Source organism: Taudactylus pleione, unplaced genomic scaffold, assembly GCF_031769625.1.
Source record: "Taudactylus pleione unplaced genomic scaffold, aTauple2 ptg001724l, whole genome shotgun sequence".
In the NCBI taxonomy this organism is placed as follows: domain Eukaryota; kingdom Metazoa; phylum Chordata; class Amphibia; order Anura; family Myobatrachidae; genus Taudactylus; species Taudactylus pleione.
Genome location: NW_028286121.1, coordinates 639,961 through 667,466, shown reverse-complemented (window position 1 = coordinate 667,466; position 27,506 = coordinate 639,961). Strand labels below are relative to the sequence as shown.

At 51.0% G+C, this 27,506-nt stretch overlaps 1 protein-coding gene across 3 annotated transcripts; it reads left to right on the top strand.

Annotated features, from left to right (window-relative positions):
• Positions 1–587: 587 nt before the first annotated feature.
• On the top strand, positions 588–26,464 carry LOC148439518 (uncharacterized). 3 transcript variants are annotated; one of them, XR_015876204.1, is made up of 7 exons: positions 588–939; positions 2,940–3,049; positions 7,380–7,613; positions 15,030–15,157; positions 23,692–23,993; positions 24,183–24,326; positions 25,500–25,525. XR_015876204.1 is itself a non-coding variant. In XM_088464623.1 (6 exons), exons 1-6 carry the CDS (start codon positions 861–863, stop codon positions 25,638–25,640), a joined length of 762 nt encoding a protein of 253 aa, XP_088320749.1. In that variant the 5' UTR covers positions 588–860; the 3' UTR covers positions 25,641–26,464. The 3 variants fall into 3 exon arrangements, 2 of the variants coding, with proteins under 2 accessions (XP_088320749.1, XP_088320751.1); XM_088464623.1 differs by lacking the exon at positions 23,692–23,993 and having other exon boundaries at positions 24,257–24,326; positions 25,500–26,464; XM_088464625.1 differs by lacking the exons at positions 24,183–24,326; positions 25,500–25,525 and having other exon boundaries at positions 23,692–24,160.
• Positions 26,465–27,506: the final 1,042 nt, after the last annotated feature.

Genomic DNA, 27,506 nt, shown 5'->3' with positions numbered 1-27,506 from the left:
TTCAGAGTTTTTTTGTCATTCGCTACATCTGCAGATATCACAGACGGTAGTATCGAGGAAGAGTGGGTCGTCTGCAGGCTGCCCGTCTGTTGTGGAACCACAAGTCTCAGCTTACCGTCAACTTAGAGCCTTATGGTGCGTACACACTCCCTGAGTGATATCGTGTAGTGTGTCCCCGGCAGGCTGTGCTCAATGTCGTTCATGATATTGAGCACAGCCGCTGAACGATATCATTAGCGATATCGTTCAGCGCCGGGCTCTCTCCCCCATTCCCTGACATGCAGCAACCTGACAAGATCATCAGGTTGGCCTGCATGTTAACCCGATGAACGATGATGACGAACGACCCGCGGGAATGCGCGTCGTCATCGTTTTGGGGTTAAAAATGGACGATAAAGTGGACGACTGAACGATAACGATTTCGTATAGTGTTCATAAATGTCAATGTTTCTTGTTATTTAAATATTAACCCCCAACCCCTTTAATTGCATTAAATATGTTTAAGTAGTGCCATATGTGTGTGTGTGTATATATATATATATATATATATATATATATATATAAATCTACGTTTTATATTCCTTGATTCCTAAAAATGCTTGACCAATACTACCTTTACATGGATACGTGATTTAATATTTATCGGAATTGTAAAAAAAAAAAGTTAATCGTCCCCTTTAAATCTTGTGCTGTACCCTGTTGCCATGCGGTCTCTGTTTGCATAGGAAGCTGTCTCGTCTGTCTCTCTGCAGACCCCTCCCTGCTCTCTCTCTCTCTCTGGTTTCTAGGAAACTCATAGTAAACAGTTCCTGTGTAGCCGGCTGTCTCCTAGAACTCGCACAACCACTTTCCCTGGTGCTATGTCGGCTGTGGTCGGCAGACACTCGCTACCCACCGCTACAAACCGCACATCTGCTACGCCCCAGCACGGGGATCCGGGTAACGTGCGCACTGCGTCTTTCCTCCATCGTCACCCTGTGTCGTGTGTGTGTATGTGTGTGTGTGTGTTTCTGGGACTTTTACTAGTAGAGCGTTTCTGTAACACCTGTGCTTAGTATATTCTTAGGGGTAAATTTACTAAGATGAGAGTTCTATTAAGAAGTGATGTTGCCCATAGCAACCAATCGCATTCCCAGGTATTATCTTCTAGAAGGTGCTAGATCAATGAGAAGTAGAATCTGGTTGCTATGGGCAACATCACTTCTTAAATAGAACTCCCATCTTAGTAAATTTACCCCCTACTGTAGATGGCGCAGGCTCGTTATATGGCCTAATTCGCCAGGGCACCTTTCGCACTCATTTTTTCATCTGCTGCGCCGATATTTATTACAAAAGATATAAATATAATTTTGACCTACAGTAAAGAAAAAAAAATAATGTGGGGGATTTTTGTATTTGGTGACTTTCCCCACCGACTAGATGCGGGGGCACTGCCCGTCCCCTATGGTGCCTTACTCACAAGTAATCAATAATCTCGTTATAACGATAATGGTGATGATAAAATGGACGCAATGGCCTGCAGGTGTCACGGTGTTAGATCGCAGATTCGGAACCTGATTTACAGTATACGATAGGCAAAGGATGCGACGCGACTTCTCCGCTGGCGCCACAGATTAAAGCAGCGCACTGTCAGAGCAAAAAGAGCCGCCCTACTAATAGGCATAAATATTATGACAAATGTTGCACTAAAAATGTCCCAACCGACAGTAACCTCATTAAGGGGTCTATTTACTAAGCCTTGGTTGGAAATAAAGCGAACAGAGATAAAGTACCAACCAACCAGCTCCTGTCATTTTCCAAACACAGCCTGTGACATGTCAGGAGCTGGTTGACTGGTACATTATCTCCATTCAAGGCTTAGTAAATAGACCCCCCAATGTTCCTATTCCCTCCGTCACTTCCTACATGGATCCTCAGAAGTAATGGGACACAGTATATGTGATGTAAGCGTTCCTTCCCTAAGGCTTACGCTCACCTGCTCTGGGCTGTTTGGGTGGTGCCGCTATTTGCTTTCGGATTTGACCCTTTATTTCCCATCTGTCGGAGCACTTGTGCTGCCTGTGATTGCCAGGATTACACTATAATCTCCCCCTCTCTTTTGTTTCATATTTCCTCTTTATTAGCACAACATTTCTCATACTATTCTGTTAGATTTGCAGCACGGGCCTCTGAGGTGCACTGGGCGAAGCCCATATCTACTGTACCTCTCCAGGCTGCTGGTCTCACAGACTGGCACCTGGAAAATGGTGGCAATGGCCTTGTATAGCTCAACGGAGCCGCGGGTGACGGCCCTAGCGAGGGTCCTGCTCAGACTTCCTCTCTTATATGAGAGGCCTTCTGCAGCTGTTGGCGGGAAGTGATTCTACCAATGTGAGGGAAACTTTTACACTTTTACGCGTTTTATGAAGCCGTTTGCTCGCACTTCAAAATGGCTCCAGTATGGCGGCAAGGCGGGACATTTCCTAAGCCATCCATTTATGCATCCCTGTTTTTGCAGCTAAGGACTAGAGCTGCCCAGTGACAGGGAGCTACCCTTCCGCAGCCGAACCCTGACTGCCCACATTCTAAGAATGTCGGCATTTCAATTGTTGACACTGTAAATAGGGATAGGTTCCGTTTATTAAACAGGATATTGCTGATTTTTTTTATTTATCCATCTCCTTACTATAGATTGTAAGCGGCTCTGGTCAGCTGCACCTGTAGGCCGTTTGTTTGTGACAAGATCTCCTGAATGCACAGTGTTGTGTAATACTTCCTGTGCCTCGTACCTCAGTGACGTCACTAGATCCCAGTGACATTACAGGCTGTAGTATTGGTCCAGACTCCACTCACAAAATGGCCGCCATCTCTCTGTAGATGAGGGTCAGGCTGCAGCAATATACTTGTTATTATGAGTCCGGCTTGTCCCTGGTTATATCTGTGTCCATCCCCTGCGACAGGCGGCAGCTCTGGGCAGCGCTTACCGGTATGTGAGACGTGCGCCAGTCTACGTGCCACCATCAAAAGAATTGAGAAGGAGAAGGAGACGGCACTGAGAGAACAAAATGAGGTATGAGGCTCACCCCTTTCCTCTAAACCTCCTGCAGATGAGACGTTGACTAAATGGTCTATATGATGATAATTATTATTAGTATTTATTTATATGGTGCCACAAGGGTTTATGTAGCGCAGCACATAGGAGATAGATATTTACATAACTGCAACCCGGCAAATTGCATAATTACATTGAGTAGACAGTAGGGAGAGAGGTCCCCGCCGACAAGCCCAAGCAGACACAGGGAGAACATATAAACTCCACACACCTAGAGCCTTGGTGGAAATCAAACCAAAAACCACTGTGCTGCGAGGCTGTAATGCTAACCACTGCACCAACCATGCTTCCATGGGCCAGATTCAGATTATTTATTTCCTGAAATATGGCGTTTAGCTACAATGATCTAAATAGATTCCTTATTAGTTGCATGAGGTTCACGAGAATGGCTGGGACGGAGTCTATAGACGTGTCCTGGACCCAATGTTATATCCATATCAACTGCTACATGAGCTAACAACGGATCTCGCCATCCTGTCAAACTCTATGGTGCCAGGATACGGATTTCGGATGTACTTAGCTGCAAATAAGCACTTAGGGGGGGGGTCCATAAAGACCCCTGATCCTGCTCAGCAACTGACCTGGCCCCACATAAGTTTGGTTGGATTCTGACCACATCTCACCATGCATGAGGTCCTCGTCTGACCCCCAACTCAAAGGGAACTGAAGTAACTTATGGTGGGTGGTAATAAGGTGTAAAACCAATAAGATAAATATATAAGAAGAGAGTAAATAGTGAGCAGAAAGGTTGTCAGAAGGAGGAGACGGAGACCTCAGAGTCTAGAATGAAGAATTCGGATAAGATTTAGGGCCTGCCTCACCACGGATCGCAATATTGCGTACGCACGCAGTTCAACCGCGACACCATGCTAATCCATCGCAATGCAAACTCCGCACTACATAAGGACGCCCACTTTACATTGCACACATCCATAATACTTAGCAGAATAGCGAAACCATCGGTACAATGGCGTACCATCGCAGCCTCGCGCACACTTGCTCAAACCCTGACCTTACTCAGAAATTGTTAACAGCCACGCACGCTGTGAGGTCTCGCACCGCGTATGCTATCACCGTGGATCACTTATGCACGACACCTGCAACGGCGTGCGAACGCACTGGCACGCCTGCGTTTCCCCCGACCACCGCACTGTCGCCAACCCACAAACTGTCAATCATTTTGCAAGGGGCCTGCGTAGCTTCTGCCATCGCAGTCCCCATCGCAACAGCTAGTTTGTGCATACGCACGCACAGAACGCAACAATCGGCCAATTGCGTGCGTTTTCGCAGTTACGCCCTTAGTCAGGCCCTTAGTCAATAAGAATTAAGATAAATGATCCCAGTTGTATATATGGGTCACTTAGTAATATCCGAGTTTCATACCACTGCTTTGTCTGGGGACAAACCTTAATGTTGTACTTAGTATCGCCAGGAAGGGAGTCAGTAGCTCAGTTCAGTCCACATTAAATACTGAAGGTGCATACACACACAACGATTTTTTGAACGATTATCGTTAACAATATCGTTCAATCGTTGTAAAAATCGTTCACTTTCTGAGTTAAAACGCTGAACGATTATCGTTCATGTGCGTTCACGTTTGTAGTTCAGTCAGACTGACCAACTAAACGATTTTCATTAAGGGAATATGCAAAAATCATTTGTAGTTCAAAATAATCGTTCATTACACTTTAAAAAAATCTGACAGAAAATCGTTGGTGACAAAATCGTGTGTGTATGCAGCTTAATCTGCTTTAAGCTGCGCGCACACACAACGATTTTGTTACCAACGATTTTATGAACGATTTTCTGTCAGATTATCTGTCAGATTTTTTTAAAGTGTAATGAACGATTTTTTTTTTTTGAACTACAAACGATTTTTGCATATTCCCTTAATGACAAACGTGAACACGCATGAACAATCATTTTTTCAACGATAAACGATATCGTTATCGATAATCATTCAAAAAATCGTGTGTGTGTGTATGCAGCTTTAAAAAATAAAAATAAAAATCCTTAAAAAGAGTTAAGAGAAAGCGATAAGAGAGACAACCAGTGTTGTAAGATACATTTACCAGCCCCCGCAGAGATAACCGTAAGAAGTAGCTTACGTCCAAGGGTCATTCTTACATTGAAACCAAGGACGCCCAACATCGACCACTCCGGGGGCAAAGGGAGAAAACGAATTAAATCTGACACATAGCGTTTTCCTTTATCGGTATCCAGAATCTCGTTATCGGGTGGCAGTACCGTTAGCAATGCTACAGCGTGGCAGGAGAAGTGGGGTACTCCACACGCCAGGGCGAATCGGTGAACCCCATTGAACATGCCCTGGATGGGGATAAATATACCATATAAAATATTTTATAAAGCGTCTCTCTATAAGTCAACATAGGAGGAGAATAGGGGCCTATTCTTCATCTGGCTTTTGACTCGATAATTATAACTATTTGCGGCAATAAGAAATAATGTACCGCCGGGATGTATCATCAAACGCATGTAGGTGCAGGGGCTGGGATAGGAACCCGTCCCTGCGATATGTTATAGTGAATGGTTTGCATTAGCGTTCACTTTACTTTCCATTTGCCGGGGGCCGCCGGGCTTCTGCGCATCTGCGGTCTGCAGTCCGTGCACGTGCGAGCGGTGATTGCCGGGGATCCCTCTCCCGGTACTTTTTGAGAAGCGTAGCCTATAGGTTACAATGGCTAACGCCATCTTCAGATGCCCGTAGTTGCCAGGGCCAAACTCCATAATGCTTTGCATTCCGGCAAGAAAGCAGCCCCCATGGGTGTCGTTGGGGGCTGCTTTTGTTAACAAAACCGGGGAATCGCAGCAGATCTCTCTGATCGGAGTTATCGGCTGTGTTCCCCGGTAGTTACATTCGGGGGATACTTATGATTTGCCAGATAGGACACTAAAGAGGGTGTTGATAATTAGGGGGTGAGGGCACTGGCTTTGGGCGGTGGGTGTCTGGCTAGGAGCATACTGCCAGGTGCATTGCGCCGATCAGGCAAAGAAGCTCATGTGGTGCCCGGAGAGAAGAGCCGGGAACATGGCGGGGTGAGGGGGGTGTATTGGGAGAGGCCTAAGCTCTGCGTGTATCAGAGGCCGCAGCAGGGTGTCACTACCAGCTTCCCCCAGAGTGTATGGCACGCCAGCAGTAGTTACCATCATACGTGCTGTATACACCAGCCTGTGCATCCCTAACACTGTAACTCCATGCCCGGCCTCTGTATCCCTAACACTGTAACTCCATGCCCGGCCTCTGTATCCCTAACACTGTAACTCCATGCCCGGCCTCTGTATCCCTAACACTGTAACTCCATGCCCGGCCTCTGTATCCCTAACACTGTAACTCCATGCCCGGCCTCTGTATCCCTAACACTGTAACTCCATGCCCGGCCTCTGTATCCCTAACACTGTAACTCCATGCCCGGCCTCTGTATCCCTAACACTGTAACTCCATGCCCGGCCTCTGTATCCCTAACACTGTAACTCCATGCCCGGCCTCTGTATCCCTAACACTGTAACTCCATGCCCGGCCTCTGTATCCCTAACACTGTAACTCCGTGCCCGGCCTCTGTATCCCTAACACTGTAACTCCGTGCCCGGCCTCTGTATCCCTAACACTGTAACTCCGTGCCCGGCCTCTGTATCCCTAACACGGAAACTCCGTGCCCGGCCTCTGTATCCCTAACACGGTAACTCCGTGCCCGGCCTGTGTATCTCTAACACGGTAACTCCGTGCCCGGCCTGTGCATCCCTAACTCGGTAACTCCGTGCCCGGCCTGTGCATCCCTAACTCGGTAACTCCGTGCCCGGCCTGTGCATCCCTAACTCGGTAACTCCGTGCCCGGCCTGTGCATCCCTAACTCGGTAACTCCGTGCCCGGCCTGTGCATCCCTAACTCGGTAACTCCGTGCCCGGTCTGTGCATCCCTAACACGGTAACTCCGTGCCCCGCCTGTGTATCCCTAACACGGTAACTCCGTGCCCCGCCTGTGTATCCCTAACACGGTAACTCCGTGCCCAGCATGTGTATCCCTAACACGGTAACTCCATGCCCAGCCTGTGCATCCCTAACACGGTAACTCCATGCCCGGCCTGTGTATCCCTAACACGGTAACTCCATGCCCGGCCTGTGCATCCCTAACACGGTAACTCCATGCCCGGCCTGTGCATCCCTAACACGGTAACTCCATGCCCGGCCTGTGCATCCCTAACACGGTAACTCCGTGCCCGGCCTGTGTATCCCTAACACTGTAACTCCATGCCCGGCCTGTGCGCTCCAGTCGTTCCAGAGGCAGCTGGCGGAGATAGCCAGGAACAGGCGTCACCTGGAGGAAGAGCGCATGAGGGTGCTGCGCCACAAGCTACAGCATGAGATGGAGGAGGAGATGAGAGGACGGCGGCAGAGCTGGGAGGGAGAGTCCACAGACGCTGTGCAGGACGCCGTGCAAGAGGCGCGGAGACAGGCGCAGGGGGAACGGGAGAGGGAGATACAGGCAGCTAAAGAGGCAGCAGAGGTGAGATATTCACTACACCATCACCAGTACCGGCACTACTACACCATCACCAGTACCTGCACTGCTACACCGTCACCACTACACCATCACCAGTACTGCAACACCATCACCGGTACCGGCACTACTACACCATCACCTGTACCGGCTCTACTACACCATCACCGGTACCAGCACTGCTACACCATCACCGGTACCAGCACTACTACACCATCACCAGTACCGGCTCTACTACACCATCACCAGTACCGGCTCTACTACACCATCACCAGTACATGCACTGCTACACCATCACCAGTACATGCACTGCTACACCATCACCAGTACATGCACTGCTACACCATCACCAGTACGGGCACTGCTACAAAATCACCAGTACATGCACTGCTACACCTTCACCAGTACCGGCACTACTACACCATCACAAGTACATGCACTGCTACACCATCACCAGTACCGGCACTGCTTCACCATCACTAGTACCGGCACTGCTACACCATCACCACTACATGCACTGCTACACCATCACCACTACATGCACTGCTACACCATCACCACTACATGCACTGCTACACCATCACCACTACATGCACTGCTACACCATCACCAGTACCGGCACTGCTACACCATCACCAGTACATGCACTACTACACCATCACCAGTACCGGCACTGCTACACCATCACCAGTACCGGCACTACTACACCATCACCACTACATGCACTACTACACCATCACCAGTACGGGCACTGGCACTGCTACACCATCACCAGTACGGGCACTGCTACACCATCACCAGTACGGGCACTGCTACACCATCACCAGTACGGGCACTGCTACACCATCACCAGTACGGGCACTGCTACACCATCACCAGTACGGGCACTGCTACACCATCACCAGTACGGGCACTGCTACAAAATCACCAGTACCGGCACTGCTACACCATCACCAGTACCGGCACTGCTACACCATCCCAAGCACATGCACTACTACACCATCACCAGTACGGGCACTGCTACAAAATCACCAGTACCGCTACGCCGTCACCTGTACCGGCACTGCTACGCCGTCACCTGTACCGGCACTGCTACGCCGTCACCTGTACCGGCACTGCTACGCCGTCACCTGTACCGGCACTGCTACGCCGTCACCTGTACCGGCACTGCTACGCCGTCACCTGTACCGGCACTGCTACGCCGTCACCTGTACCGGCACTGCTACGCCGTCACCTGTACCGGCACTGCTACGCCGTCACCTGTACCGGCACTGCTACGCCGTCACCTGTACCGGCACTGCTACGCCGTCACCTGTACCGGCACTGCTACGCCGTCACCTGTACCGGCACTGCTACGCCGTCACCTGTACCGGCACTGCTACGCCGTCACCTGTACCGGCACTGCTACGCCGTCACCTGTACCGGCACTGCTACGCCGTCACCTGTACCGGCACTGCTACGCCGTCACCTGTACCGGCACTGCTACGCCGTCACCTGTACCGGCACTGCTACGCCGTCACCTGTACCGGCACTGCTACGCCGTCACCTGTACCGGCACTGCTACGCCGTCACCTGTACCGGCACTGCTACGCCGTCACCTGTACCGGCACTGCTACGCCGTCACCTGTACCGGCACTGCTACGCCGTCACCTGTACCGGCACTGCTACGCCGTCACCTGTACCGGCACTGCTACGCCGTCACCTGTACCGGCACTGCTACGCCGTCACCTGTACCGGCACTGCTACGCCGTCACCTGTACCGGCACTGCTACGCCGTCACCTGTACCGGCACTGCTACGCCGTCACCTGTACCGGCACTGCTACGCCGTCACCTGTACCGGCACTGCTACGCCGTCACCTGTACCGGCACTGCTACGCCGTCACCTGTACCGGCACTGCTACGCCGTCACCTGTACCGGCACTGCTACGCCGTCACCTGTACCGGCACTGCTACGCCGTCACCTGTACCGGCACTGCTACGCCGTCACCTGTACCGGCACTGCTACGCCGTCACCTGTACCGGCACTGCTACGCCGTCACCTGTACCGGCACTGCTACGCCGTCACCTGTACCGGCACTGCTACGCCGTCACCTGTACCGGCACTGCTACGCCGTCACCTGTACCGGCACTGCTACGCCGTCACCTGTACCGGCACTGCTACGCCGTCACCTGTACCGGCACTGCTACGCCGTCACCTGTACCGGCACTGCTACGCCGTCACCTGTACCGGCACTGCTACGCCGTCACCTGTACCGGCACTGCTACGCCGCCACCTGTACCGGCACTGCTACGCCGCCACCTGTACCGGCACTGCTACGCCGCCACCTGTACCGGCACTGCTACGCCGCCACCTGTACCGGCACTGCTACGCCGCCACCTGTACCGGCACTGCTACGCCGCCACCTGTACCGGCACTGCTACGCCGCCACCTGTACCGGCACTGCTACGCCGCCACCTGTACCGGCACTGCTACGCCGCCACCTGTACCGGCACTGCTACGCCGCCACCTGTACCGGCACTGCTACGCCGCCACCTGTACCGGCACTGCTACGCCGCCACCTGTACCGGCACTGCTACGCCGCCACCTGTACCGGCACTGCTACGCCGCCACCTGTACCGGCACTGCTACGCCGCCACCTGTACCGGCACTGCTACGCCGCCACCTGTACCGGCACTGCTACGCCGCCACCTGTACCGGCACTGCTACGCCGCCACCTGTACCGGCACTGCTACGCCGCCACCTGTACCGGCACTGCTACGCCGCCACCTGTACCGGCACTGCTACGCCGCCACCTGTACCGGCACTGCTACGCCGCCACCTGTACCGGCACTGCTACGCCGCCACCTGTACCGGCACTGCTACGCCGCCACCTGTACCGGCACTGCTACGCCGCCACCTGTACCGGCACTGCTACGCCGCCACCTGTACCGGCACTGCTACGCCGCCACCTGTACCGGCACTGCTACGCCGCCACCTGTACCGGCACTGCTACGCCGCCACCTGTACCGGCACTGCTACGCCGCCACCTGTACCGGCACTGCTACGCCGCCACCTGTACCGGCACTGCTACGCCGCCACCTGTACCGGCACTGCTACGCCGCCACCTGTACCGGCACTGCTACGCCGCCACCTGTACCGGCACTGCTACGCCGCCACCTGTACCGGCACTGCTACGCCGCCACCTGTACCGGCACTGCTACGCCGCCACCTGTACCGGCACTGCTACGCCGCCACCTGTACCGGCACTGCTACGCCGCCACCTGTACCGGCACTGCTACGCCGCCACCTGTACCGGCACTGCTACGCCGCCACCTGTACCGGCACTGCTACGCCGCCACCTGTACCGGCACTGCTACGCCGCCACCTGTACCGGCACTGCTACGCCGCCACCTGTACCGGCACTGCTACGCCGCCACCTGTACCGGCACTGCTACGCCGCCACCTGTACCGGCACTGCTACGCCGCCACCTGTACCGGCACTGCTACGCCGCCACCTGTACCGGCACTGCTACGCCGCCACCTGTACCGGCACTGCTACGCCGCCACCTGTACCGGCACTGCTACGCCGCCACCTGTACCGGCACTGCTACGCCGCCACCTGTACCGGCACTGCTACGCCGCCACCTGTACCGGCACTGCTACGCCGCCACCTGTACCGGCACTGCTACGCCGCCACCTGTACCGGCACTGCTACGCCGCCACCTGTACCGGCACTGCTACGCCGCCACCTGTACCGGCACTGCTACGCCGCCACCTGTACCGGCACTGCTACGCCGCCACCTGTACCGGCACTGCTACGCCGCCACCTGTACCGGCACTGCTACGCCGCCACCTGTACCGGCACTGCTACGCCGCCACCTGTACCGGCACTGCTACGCCGCCACCTGTACCGGCACTGCTACGCCGCCACCTGTACCGGCACTGCTACGCCGCCACCTGTACCGGCACTGCTACGCCGCCACCTGTACCGGCACTGCTACGCCGCCACCTGTACCGGCACTGCTACGCCGCCACCTGTACCGGCACTGCTACGCCGCCACCTGTACCGGCACTGCTACGCCGCCACCTGTACCGGCACTGCTACGCCGCCACCTGTACCGGCACTGCTACGCCGCCACCTGTACCGGCACTGCTACGCCGCCACCTGTACCGGCACTGCTACGCCGCCACCTGTACCGGCACTGCTACGCCGCCACCTGTACCGGCACTGCTACGCCGCCACCTGTACCGGCACTGCTACGCCGCCACCTGTACCGGCACTGCTACGCCGCCACCTGTACCGGCACTGCTACGCCGCCACCTGTACCGGCACTGCTACGCCGCCACCTGTACCGGCACTGCTACGCCGCCACCTGTACCGGCACTGCTACGCCGCCACCTGTACCGGCACTGCTACGCCGCCACCTGTACCGGCACTGCTACGCCGCCACCTGTACCGGCACTGCTACGCCGCCACCTGTACCGGCACTGCTACGCCGCCACCTGTACCGGCACTGCTACGCCGCCACCTGTACCGGCACTGCTACGCCGCCACCTGTACCGGCACTGCTACGCCGCCACCTGTACCGGCACTGCTACGCCGCCACCTGTACCGGCACTGCTACGCCGCCACCTGTACCGGCACTGCTACGCCGCCACCTGTACCGGCACTGCTACGCCGCCACCTGTACCGGCACTGCTACGCCGCCACCTGTACCGGCACTGCTACGCCGCCACCTGTACCGGCACTGCTACGCCGCCACCTGTACCGGCACTGCTACGCCGCCACCTGTACCGGCACTGCTACGCCGCCACCTGTACCGGCACTGCTACGCCGCCACCTGTACCGGCACTGCTACGCCGCCACCTGTACCGGCACTGCTACGCCGCCACCTGTACCGGCACTGCTACGCCGCCACCTGTACCGGCACTGCTACGCCGCCACCTGTACCGGCACTGCTACGCCGCCACCTGTACCGGCACTGCTACGCCGCCACCTGTACCGGCACTGCTACGCCGCCACCTGTACCGGCACTGCTACGCCGCCACCTGTACCGGCACTGCTACGCCGCCACCTGTACCGGCACTGCTACGCCGCCACCTGTACCGGCACTGCTACGCCGCCACCTGTACCGGCACTGCTACGCCGCCACCTGTACCGGCACTGCTACGCCGCCACCTGTACCGGCACTGCTACGCCGCCACCTGTACCGGCACTGCTACGCCGCCACCTGTACCGGCACTGCTACGCCGCCACCTGTACCGGCACTGCTACGCCGCCACCTGTACCGGCACTGCTACGCCGCCACCTGTACCGGCACTGCTACGCCGCCACCTGTACCGGCACTGCTACGCCGCCACCTGTACCGGCACTGCTACGCCGCCACCTGTACCGGCACTGCTACGCCGCCACCTGTACCGGCACTGCTACGCCGCCACCTGTACCGGCACTGCTACGCCGCCACCTGTACCGGCACTGCTACGCCGCCACCTGTACCGGCACTGCTACGCCGCCACCTGTACCGGCACTGCTACGCCGCCACCTGTACCGGCACTGCTACGCCGCCACCTGTACCGGCACTGCTACGCCGCCACCTGTACCGGCACTGCTACGCCGCCACCTGTACCGGCACTGCTACGCCGCCACCTGTACCGGCACTGCTACGCCGCCACCTGTACCGGCACTGCTACGCCGCCACCTGTACCGGCACTGCTACGCCGCCACCTGTACCGGCACTGCTACGCCGCCACCTGTACCGGCACTGCTACGCCGCCACCTGTACCGGCACTGCTACGCCGCCACCTGTACCGGCACTGCTACGCCGCCACCTGTACCGGCACTGCTACGCCGCCACCTGTACCGGCACTGCTACGCCGCCACCTGTACCGGCACTGCTACGCCGCCACCTGTACCGGCACTGCTACGCCGCCACCTGTACCGGCACTGCTACGCCGCCACCTGTACCGGCACTGCTACGCCGCCACCTGTACCGGCACTGCTACGCCGCCACCTGTACCGGCACTGCTACGCCGCCACCTGTACCGGCACTGCTACGCCGCCACCTGTACCGGCACTGCTACGCCGCCACCTGTACCGGCACTGCTACGCCGCCACCTGTACCGGCACTGCTACGCCGCCACCTGTACCGGCACTGCTACGCCGCCACCTGTACCGGCACTGCTACGCCGCCACCTGTACCGGCACTGCTACGCCGCCACCTGTACCGGCACTGCTACGCCGCCACCTGTACCGGCACTGCTACGCCGCCACCTGTACCGGCACTGCTACGCCGCCACCTGTACCGGCACTGCTACGCCGCCACCTGTACCGGCACTGCTACGCCGCCACCTGTACCGGCACTGCTACGCCGCCACCTGTACCGGCACTGCTACGCCGCCACCTGTACCGGCACTGCTACGCCGCCACCTGTACCGGCACTGCTACGCCGCCACCTGTACCGGCACTGCTACGCCGTCACCTGTACCGCTACACCGCCACCAGTACCGACATGATCAGTATAGAAAGTACAGACACTACTACAGCATCACCAGTACACAGTGGCCCTCATTCAGAGCCGTACGCTCTGAGCAGAGCGCACGCTCTGAATGAGGGCCGGCCTCCATGAAACAGGAGCGTCCTCCTGGACGCTTGTATAGCTGTGGGTGACCACCCACAGGCTATACGAGCGTGCAGTTTGATGGCCGCGATGGTCTTGACCATCGCGACCATCGAAACTGTGAGCCGGAGCCTGTGGTTGAGGTTTTCAACCGCAAGCTCCGGAGTGATTTTGGCTCTATCAGAGCCAAAATCACTCCCACTGACATCACTAGTGATGTCAGTGGGCCGGCTTCTGACGGGAGGCGTTCCCTTAGGAACGCCCCCGTCAGGGAGGCACGCCTACCAAAGGGGGCGTGCTGTCAATCAACATTGATAGCACGCCCCCTTTGATCGGACACAACGAGCGAAGGACTTTCCTTCGCTCGTCGCGTCTGGCGCATGCGCACGACGGAGCTCCCTCCGTCGTGCGCATGCTCAGTCCAGAACATCGACCCACTTGCGAGCGGACAGCCGCTCGCGAGTGGGTCTGAATCAGGCCCAGTGTTTCCTAATCTCGGTCCTTAAGGCACTCTAACAGTCCAGGTTTTAGTGATATCCGTGCCTGAGCATAGATGGTTAAATCAAAATAACTGAGGTACTAATTAAAACACCTGTGCTCAAGTATGGCTATCCTTAAAACCTGCACTGTTAGTGTGCCTTGAGGGCCGTGCTTGGGAACCCGTACAGTACAAACACTGTTATACCATGGTCCGTATACACAGTACACAGTACAGACACTACTACAGTACACCATGATCAGAATGCACAGTACTACACAAATACACTGTATATACACTTCTACTAGATGAAATGTATATTCTAGGTAATACGTTCTATTTGCAGCTGTATTACAAGCACTGTGTGCAGGAAGCGGTATTAGCGGCTGTAGCAGAGGAACAGAAACAATCGGAACTACAGAAAGTATCAATGAAACAGCAGCACATGGAGGAACTAAAGGCGTTCCAAGGGAGGTGAGAGTACCACATTACATTATTATCTCTATATAACAACAGCACTCACATATCCTCATATACACACTCTCATACTCACACTCACATAACTTCATATACACACTCACATATCCTCATATACACACTCACATATCCTCATATACACACTCTACTCACACTCACATATCCTCATATACACACTCACATATCCTCATATACACACTCACATATCCTCATATACACACTCTCTCATACTCACACTCACATAACTTCATATACACACTCACATATCCTCATATACACTCTCTACTCACACTCACATATCCTCATATACACACTCACATATCCTCATATACACACTCTCTAATACTCACACTCACATATCCTCATATACACACTCGCATATCCTCATATACACACTCTCATAACTTCATATACACACTCACATATCCTCATATACACACTCACATATCCTCATATACACACTCACATATCCTCATATACACACTCTACTCACACTCACATATCCTCATATACACACTCACATATCCTCATATACACACTCACATATCCTCATATACACACTCTCTAATACTCACACTCACATATCCTCATATACACACTCGCATATCCTCATATACACACTCGCATATCCTCATATACACACTCTCTCATACTCACACTCACATAACTTCATATACACACTCACATATCCTCATATACACACTCTACTCACACTCACATATCCTCATATACACACTCACATAACTTCATATACACACTCACATATCCTCATATACACACTCACATATCCTCATATACACACTCACATATCCTCATATACACACTCACATATCCTCATATACACACTCACATATCCTCATATACACACTCACATATCCTCATATACACACTCACATATCCTCATATACACACTCACATATCCTCATATACACACTCTCTAATACTCACACTCACATATCCTCATATACACACTCGCATATCCTCATATACACACTCTCTCATACTCACACTCACATAACTTCATATACACACTCACATATCCTCATATACACACTCGCATATCCTCATATACACACTCTACTCACACTCACATATCCTCATATACACACTCACATATCCTCATATACACACTCACATATTCTCATATACACACTCTCTAATACTCACACTCACATATCCTCATATACACACTCGCATATCCTCATATACACACTCTCTCATACTCACACTCACATAACTTCATATACACACTCACATATCCTCATATACACACTCACATATCCTCATATACACACTCACATATCATATACACACTCTACTCACACTCACATATCCTCATATACACACTCACATATCCTCATATACACACTCACATATCCTCATATACACACTCTCTAATACTCACACTCACATATCCTCATATACACACTCGCATATCCTCATATACACACACTCTCATACTCACACTCACATAACTTCATATACACACTCACATATCCTCATATACACACTCGCATATCCTCATATACACACTCGCATATCCTCATATACACACTCTCTCATACTCACACTCACATAACTTCATATACACACTCACATATCCTCATATACACACTCGCATATCCTCATATACACACTCTCTCATACTCACACTCACATAACTTCATATACACACTCACATATCCTCATATACACACTCACATATCCTCATATACACACTCTACTCACACTCACATATCCTCATATACACACTCACATAACTTCATATACACACTCACATAACTTCATATACACACTCACATATCCTCATATACACACTCACATATCCTCATATACACACTCACATATCCTCATATACACACTCTACTCACACTCACATATCCTCATATACACACTCACATATCCTCATATACACACTCACATATCCTCATATACACACTCGCATATCCTCATATACACACTCGCATATCCTCATATACACACTCTCTAATACTCACACTCACATATCCTCATATACACACTCACATATCCTCATATATACACTCTCTAATACACTCACATATCCTCATATACACACTCTCTAATACTCACACTCACATATCCTCATATACACTCGCATGTACACACTCACATATCCTCATATACACACTCTCTAATACTCACACTCACATATCCTCATATACACACTCACATATCCTCATATACACACTCTCTAATACTCACACTCACATATCCTCATATACACACTCACATATCCTCATATACACACTCTCTAATACACTCACATATCCTCATATACACACTCACATATACACACTCACATATCCTCATATACACACTCACATATCCTCATATACACACTCTCTAATACTCACACTCACATATCCTAATATACACACTCACATATCCTCATATACACACTCTCTAATACTCACACTCACATATCCTCATATACACACTCACATATCCTCATATACACACTCTCTAATACTCACACTCACATATCCTCATATACACACTCACATATCCTCATATACACACTCTCTAATACACTCACATATCCTCATATACACACTCACATATACACACTCACATATCCTCATATACACACTCACATATCCTCATATACACACTCTCTAATACTCACACTCACATATCCTAATATACACACTCTCTAATACTCACACTCACATATCCTCATATACACACTCACATATCCTCATATACTCACTCACATATACACACTCACATATACAGTACACACTCTCTAATACTCACATAACCTCATATACACACTCACATAACCTCATATACACACTCACATATCCTCATATACACACTCACATATCCTCATATACACACTCACATATACAGTACACACTCTCTATTTCTCACATAACCTCATATACACACTCACATATACAGTACACACTCTCTATTTCTCACATAACCTCATATACACACTCACATATACAGTACACACTCTCTAATACTCACATAACCTCATATACACACTCACATATACACACTCACATATCCTCATATACACACTTGCATATACAGTACACACTCTAATACTCGCATAACCTCAGACACACACTCACATATACACTCTCAGACACTCACATAACCTTAGACACATTCACATATACACACTCTAATACTCGCATAACCTCAGACGCACACACTCACATATACACACTCTTATACTCACATAACCTCAAACACACACTCACATATACACACTCTCATACTCACACTCACATATCCTCAGTCACACACTCACATATACACTCACATAACCTCAGACACACACTCTCATACACTCACATACACGGACTTGCATAACTTCAGACAGACACTCTCATACACTCACATACTCACACTCTCATATCCTCAGACACACACTCTCTCATACACTCACATAACCTCAGACACACACTCACTCTCATACTCTCACATACAGACTTGCATAACCTCAGACACACACTCACTCTCATACTCTCACATACAGACTCGCATAACCTCAGACACACACTCACTCTCATACATACAGACTCGCATAACCTCAAACTACACTCACATAACCTCAGACACACATTCACTCTCATACAATCACATACTCACACAACCTCAGATACACACTCTCTCATACTCACACTCCCAAATCCTCAGACACACACTCAATCTCATACATACAGACTCCCATATCCTCAGACACACACTCACTCTCATACACTCACATACTCACACTCCCATATCCTCAGACACACACGCACTCACATACACAGACTCGCATAACCTCAGACACACACTCACATAACCTCAGACACACACTCACACTCATACACTCACATACACAGACTCCCATAACCTCAGACACACTCACTCACACTCACATACCCTCTGACACACTCACACTCATACACTCACATACACAGACTCACATAACCTCAGACACACACTCACTCTCATACACTCACATACTCACACTCCCATATCCTCAGACACACACTCTCTCATACACTCACATACAGACTCGCATAACCTCAGACACACACTCACTCTCATACACTCACACAGGCTCACATAACCTCAGACACACACTCACTCTCATACACTCACATACTCACACTCCCATATCCTCAGACACACACTCACTCTCATACACTCACATACTCACACTCGGATATCCTCAGACACACACGCACTCACATACACAGACTCTCATAACCTCAGACACACACTCACACTCATACACTCACATACACAGACTCACATAACCTCAGACACACACTCACTCTCATACACTCACATACTCACACTCCCATATCCTCAGACACACACTCTCATACTCACATACTCACACTCCCATATCCTCAGACACACTCACTCTCATACATACAGACTCACATAACCTCAGACACACACTCTCATACACTCACATACTCACACTCCCATATCCTCAGACACACACTCTCTCATACACTCACATACAGACTCACATAACCTCAGACAGGCACTTACTCATACACTCACATAACCTCATACACGCACTCACTCTCATACACTCACACTCCCTTATCCTCAGACACATACTCATATAAAAATACTCCCATAACCTCAGACACACTCACTCACATACACTCACATACCCTCTGACACACTGACTCTCATACACTCACTTACACAGACTCACGTAACCTCTCATACACTCACAAACAGACTCGCATAACCTCAGACACACTCACACTCCCTTATCCTTAGACACATACTCACATACAAATACTCACATAACCTCAGACACACTCACTCTCATACACTCACATAACCTCAGACACACTCACTCTCATACACACATAATCTCAGACACACTCTCACACACTCACATACAGACTCACATAACCTCAGACACTCACTCTCCCACACATACTCACACTCCCTTATCCTCAGACACACACTGACTCTCATATACTCACACAATCAAATAACCTCAGACATACTCTCTCATACACTCACACACAGACTCACATAACCTTAGACATACACTCACTCTCACATACTCACTCTCCCTTATCCTCAAACCCATACTCACATACAAATACTCCCATAACCTCAGACACACTCTCATACACTCACACATAACCTCAGACACACTCACTCTCATACACTCACATACAGACTCACGTAAACCTCAGACACTCTCTCCCACACATACTCACACTCCCTTATCCTCAGACACACACTGACTCTCATACACTCACACACAGACTCAACCTCAGACATACACTCACTCTCATACACTCACACAGACTCACATAACCTCAGACACACACTCTCTCATACACTCACATACTCACACTCCCATATCCTCAGACAGACACTCACTCTCATACACTCACATACTCACACTCCCATATCCTCAGACAGACACTCACTCTCATACACTCACATACTCACACTCGGATATCCTCAGACACACACGCACTCACATACACAGATTCGCATAACCTCAGACACACACTCGCACTCATACACTCACATACTCACACTCCCATATCCTCAGACACACACTCTCATACTCACATACTCACACTCCCATATCCTCAGACACACTCACTCTCATACATACAGACTCACATAACCTCAGACACACACTCTCATACACTCACATACTCACACTCCCATATCCTCAGAGACACACTCACTCACACAGACTCACATAACCTCAGACACACACTCACTCTCATACACTCACACAGACTCACATAACCTCAGACACACACTCACTCTCATACACTCACATACTCACACTCCCATATCCTCAGACAGACACTCACTCTCATACACTCACATACTCACACTCCCATATCCTCAGACACACACGCACTCACATACACAGACTCGCATAACCTCAGACACACACTCGCACTCATACACTCACATACACAGACTCACATAACCTCAGACACACTCTCATACACTCACATACTCACACTCCCATATCCTCAGACACACACTCTCTCATACACTCACATACAGACTCACATAACCTCAGACAGGCACTTACTCATACACTCACATAACCTCATACACGCACTCACTCTCATACACTCACACTCCCTTATCCTTAGACACATACTCACATACAAATACTCACATAACCTCAGACACACTCTCTCATACACTCACATAACCTCAGACATACTCACTCTCATACACACATAATCTCAGACACACTCACTCTCACACACTCACATACAGACTCACGTAAACCTCAGACACTCTCTCCCACACATACTCACACTCCCTTATCCTCAGACACACACTGACTCTCATATACTCACACAATCAAATAACCTCAGACATACTCTCTCATACACTCACACACAGACTCACATAACCTTAGACATACACTCACTCTCACATACTCACTCTCCCTTATCCTCAAACCCATACTCACATACAAATACTCCCATAACCTCAGACACACTCTCATACACTCACACATAACCTCAGACACACTCACTCTCATACACTCACATACAGACTCACGTAAACCTCAGACACTCTCTCCCACACATACTCACACTCCCTTATCCTCAGACACACACTGACTCTCATACACTCACACACAGACTCAACCTCAGACATACACTCACTCTCATACTCTCACATACACATACTCACATAACCTCAGACACGCACTCACTCTCACACTCACATAACCTCAGACACAAACTCGCACTCCCTTAACCTCAAACACATAACACATAACCTCAGACACGCACTCTCACACACTCACATACACATACTCAGAGACACACTCACTCACACAGACTCACATAACCTCAGACACATGCTCACATATACACACTTTCTCATACTCGCATAACCTCAGAGACACACTCACATATACAGTCTCTCTCATACACTCACATAACCTCCGACACACACACACACACATATATATATATACACACTCTCTCACAATCGCAAATCTTCAGACACACACTCTCATATACACACTCACTCTCATACACTCACATAACCTCATACACGCACTCACTCTCATACACTCACACTCCCTTATCCTCAGACACATACTCACATACAAGTACTCTCATAACCTCAGACACACTCACTCACATACTCACATAACCTCAGACACACTCACTCTCATACTCACTGACACAGACTCGCATAACCTCAGACACACTCACACTCCCTTATCCTTAGACACATACTCACATACACATACTCCCATAACCTCAGACACTCACTCTCCCACACATACTCACACACACTGACTCTCATACACTCTCACACACAGACTCACATAACCTCAGACATACACTCACTCTCACATACTCACTCTCCCTTATCTTCAGACACATATATATACTCCCATAACCTCAGACACACTCACTCTCACACACTCACATAACCTCAGACACACTCACTCTCACATACTCACTTTCCCTTATCCTCAGACACATACTCACATACACATACTCCCATAACCTCAGACACACTCAGTCTCACATACTCACATAACCTGACATACACTCACTCTCACATGCTCACGCTCCCTTATCCTCAGACACACTCAGTCTCGCACCAAAGGGGGCGTGCTGTTGATGTTGAGTGACAGCACACCCCCTTTGGTGGGCGGGCCGGGGGCGTGGCTGCCCAGACGGAGGTGTTCCCGTGGGAACGCCTACCGTCTGGGGGCGGCCCCAGTGACATCACAAGTGATGTCAGTGGGAGAGATTTCGGCTCTGTTAGAGCCGAAAGTTCTCTGGGGCTTGCGGCAGACGAGACCCTACCACAAGGGTCTCATTGCAAGCCCGATGGTCTTGACCATCGCAACCATCTTCCTGGCCGCTCGCTATAGCTGTGGGTGGTCACCCACAGCTAAGCGAGCGGCCAGGAGGCCGTTCTAAAAAAAAAAAAAAAAGGCCGGCCCTGATTCAGAGCCTCTGTGTATAAGGACCTCCTTACTTAGAAGTACCAGGGAATTTGCCATGACCAAAGGGGAGCCATCAACTCTGCAGAATCAGCCCTACTCTCTCCATCTCCTTTCCTCTCCCTCTCTATCTTTTCCTCTCACCCTGTCTCTACCTCTCTCTGCCCCCCTCTCTCTCTGCCCCCCTCTCTCTCTGCCCCCCTCTCTCTCTGCCCCCCTCTCTCTCTGCCCCCCTCTCTCTCTGCCCCCCTCTCTCTCTGCCCCCCTCTCTCTCTGCCCCCCTCTCTCTCTGCCCCCTCTCTCTCTGCCCCCCTCTCTCTCTGCCCCCCTCTCTCTCTGCCCCCTCTCTCTCTGCCCCCTCTCTCTCTCCCCTCCTCTCTCTGCCCCCCCTCTCTCTGCCCCCCTCTCTCTGCCCCCCCTCTCTCTGCCCCCCCTCTCTCTGCCCCCCCTCTCTCTCTCCCCCCTCTCTCTCTCCCCCCTCTCCCCCCCATGTCTTTTCTCTCCCTCACTGTCTTTTCTCTCCCTCACTGTCTTTTCTCTCCCTCCCTGTCTCTTCCCATAGTTGCCTACCCTCCCAGAACGACCGGGTAGCTCACGAAAATCAGGTGCTGCTTCCAGCCACTCAGAAAGGTGGGCAAGTCTCCCGGTTTTGAGGCCACCCAGCCGCGGCCGACCGCTTCCCTAGTGAAGTAGGCGGCATAGATGGCGCGAATCACGGAGAATTGCATCATTGTGGCTCCGCCCCCCCACTCAACAATGATGGTAATCTCAGAATTGCATAGCGGGGGTGGGGCTTCTGTGATGCAAGCGCGTTTTCATGCCCCCGGACCGGCCTACCTCAACCCCCTCAGTGCCAACCAAAAGGTCAGCAAGCTTGTCTCTCTCTCTCTCTCTTCCTGTCTCTTCCCCTCTTTTTTCTGTCTCTCTCTCTCTCTCTTCCTGTCTCTTCCCCTCTTTTTTCTGTCTCTCTCTCTCTCTCTTCCTGTCTCTTCCCCTCTTTTTTCTGTCACTCACTATCTCTCTATCTCCCTCTCTCTCTGTCCCGTATAATAGTGTACACCTGACATCCAGCTCACATTATCCTGTCTGTACATGATGTAACTGTGCCCTGTATCGCCTTGTACCAGGATATTTGCTGTACAGGAGCAGCTGGAGAATGTGATCAGGGAGAAGACGGACTTTGAGTGTCAATTCAAGGTACTGTACCCCAACCACCCAGGGACGTGCAGGCAGGGGAGTCAGAGTTAGAGCCTCACCTGTCATACTCCTGAGATGTGATATAAAAATGATTAGAATCATACAAAGTAGATCTTTATACCTTATAAACATCTTCTTTGTTTATTATAATCATTTTTATAGTTAACACTCACCAGCTTGGCGGGGGGTCCCTGGGACGGCAGGGAGACGATTGATGAGGCAGCAACAGCTCAGCCTCGCTTCTGTGTAAACAGACACTGCTTGCAGAGCTGGGGGCGGGGCCACGCCAGGGGCAGCAAGCTGCACAGAAAGAGAGCTAATAGAGGCATGCCTCTGAGTATTCGGGGTCGTGCCTTAAGCACTGATGGACACCTTGGATGTGTCATGTGACCAGGAAGTGCACTGCAGGGTTTAGAGATCGGAACTCGGTCAGCAGCAGCAAGAGAAGACACAGTGATGCAGGTAGGAGAATCAATGGACACTGAAGCTTAGTGTAGTGAGGGAAGAGTTACAGTGAGTAGGAGGTGAGACAGGCTTCCAGCACTCAGACCCGTCTCCAGCCACTGACCTCACTGCCACCACCTCCATCACATGCCGTGTTTTCCTGGAATTCTCTCTGCTCTTCACATTCACTGTACTAAGGGCTGCTGCAGGGCTATAGTGCCACTGCCTGCTAAAACGGGTACAGCGCCTGGAGGTGAGAGGGACCCTCCTGAGAGAAGTATGGGGGTCTCTTCTGAAGTAGGAGGGGTCCTGGAGGGTAAAATGGTATTGAAAATTCTGATAGATCCGCAGAGTGTGGGGACTTCAATGGGTCCTGGTCCGTTGCTAGAACCAATATTTGAACATTAAACTTTTCTCTGTTGCCCGTCATAGCGAGGGGAACACATCACCCTCCCCCTCCAGTTTTTTTATTTTTTTGCATATGTAATATTATTTTGTCTCTGTATTAATGGCTGTGCCTGTATTATTCTCCTCACATAAGTAACTTTCTTCTCATACTCTCGTTTTTTATTTCTCAGGATACCTCTTTAGCTTCATTTTGATGATTTCTTAGTGTTTCTTATTTATACACCTCAGAACATGTAAATCCCCCACCCTGGGGTCCCCTGTGCCCCCACGCCTATGTTCCGTGTCCCTTCTAATGTCCCTTTGCGGTCTCTCCCTTTTCAGGAGCTGCAGCTGAATTACAAGCGATTTATCGACCTGACAGACTCCGCCCTGCACTCGGATTACCTCTTGCGCCTAATACGCCTGGGGAAGCCCCCGGGCTACGGCCACTGCGCTGTCCAGACTGATCCCAATACTTCATGATGTTCTTGTTACAGCAGACTATGGATGGGACATTGGTGGCTTAGCATCAATGTTACCGTCTGCACGTGACCATCGATGTCATGAATCCCATCGGCCCCACAAAAGAGCAATGTTTTTGGTCTTTAAACGTTGATGTTTCAGTCTGACTGAAACTTGGACGACATTTACAAGAAAGAATCATATGTACTTTTCAGTATTTTTTTTTTTTTTTTTACGACCATCGATGGGAAAAAAAACATCACACATCAACCTCAAAACAGCAGAAGCAGAAACCGTGATTGGTGCCCGAACATAAACATTTGTAGACGTGTAACGGAGATAGTGCAGGTATCACCGGCATTAGTACTGAGCGGTACTTACATATTTGCAGTAAAGACTTTTTCTGTTAGGTAATTCCACTTTGCTGCCCCACAGTACAGGCGTCCTGTGACAGCTGCCTGTTTTCTCACCCCTTCCCCCAGACACCTCTCCTGTCACCCTGGTCCCACAAACCCTCCCATTTTTCAGTTTAAAATAAAAAGAAAATAAACAGTGAATTATCTAGCTGCTTGGTGATTACCATTTTCCCTTGATTTGCTTCTTCAGGCTGCTGTTAATGAGTTATAATTCTGCAGAGTTTCCACAGTGTCACGTGACTACCATGGTAGCCACAGTCACATGATCTAGTGAGCAGAGACGCTCTGGGCATTTCTCTGAACTCATCTGCCCTGAGACATACTATCCTTCTTCTACCGCAACAGGCTGAGCGTCTGCCTGTCTGTGTCGTGTGACTGGCTGCCATACCTGTTTTCCCTCCAGAGAGATTTTGAAAAGAAGATAATAATTTGTCGGGCTGCATGGATAAATGAACAAGATGCATGCTTAATGTTCAAATTGGCTTCCAGTGGCCTATGAATGAGTCTTCCCAGAAATAACATGTGACTGCATTTATTCATGCATACACTCTGCACCTCCCTGGCTATTCTCAGAATTCAATGGCTTCTTGAACCTCCCTCTCGGAGCTTCAGTGTTTCTCAAGAGCTTCCCTATCATGACTACTCCAGAGCTCACAGAACTCTGTACAGAAACCAAAAACCACACGGAGCCAGTATTTTTACAGCCCCCGATCATGTCACAAGCTGTTATAACCCGGGACAGCCATGTTAACAAAGGAACCAAAACGGGAATTACGCACGTAAATTGTAAATTTCCAAGCGGATTGTGTTTAATGGAATCCATTGGAGGCCATTTCATAAAAAGTGCAAGATGGAGCACGTATGGTATAATGCTTAGTATTACGGCCTCACCACACTGAGATCTTGTGTTCAATTCCCATCGCAGCCCTAACTGTGTGGAGTTTGTATATTATATTCTCCCTGTGTTTGCGTGGGTCTGCAAGTGGGGACCATACAGGCTGCAGGTGGCGTAGCAGCGCCAATGGTGGGGGGGGCGATTGCAGCCCGCTAACCGCTATACAATGCCAACATTACCAGTGTTGGGAAGCAAAGGGGGAGGGGCTGTGATGATGCAATTCAACTCGTTAAGTGGGAGGCTGCGTGGAGAGTGGGAGGGATTTTTCGCCGGTGGCGGCCAGACCGACAGCCTTACCCTCACTTGCGGGCGGCTGGGAGCAACACCCAATTTTCGGGCTCTTCCTGGCCATTCCAGGAGAGCCGGCAAGTACGGTGGGGACCCCTCTCGTATGTCTACTCAATGTAATTATGTGGTTTGTGGGATGCAGTTATGTAAATATCCCCTATCTGCACTATCTTATATAAGACCATTTAGTCAACCTCTCATCTCCAGTTTCTTCCAACGCTCCAAAAATATACTGGTAGGGTAACTGGCTCCCAACAAAAAAATAACTCTTGTGAGCATGTGGTAGGG

Bases quoted from the DNA above. Each gene is read 5' to 3' on its own strand.
- LOC148439518 (XM_088464623.1), top strand. From the start codon at position 861: ATGTCGGCTGTGGTCGGCAGACACTCGCTACCCACCGCTACAAACCGC. The intron at 15,158-24,256 runs GTGAGAGTACCA...GCCTTGTACCAG, and splicing joins CTAAAGGCGTTCCAAGGGAG to GATATTTGCTGTACAGGAGC. The intron at 24,327-25,499 runs GTACTGTACCCC...CTCCCTTTTCAG, and splicing joins ACTTTGAGTGTCAATTCAAG to GAGCTGCAGCTGAATTACAA.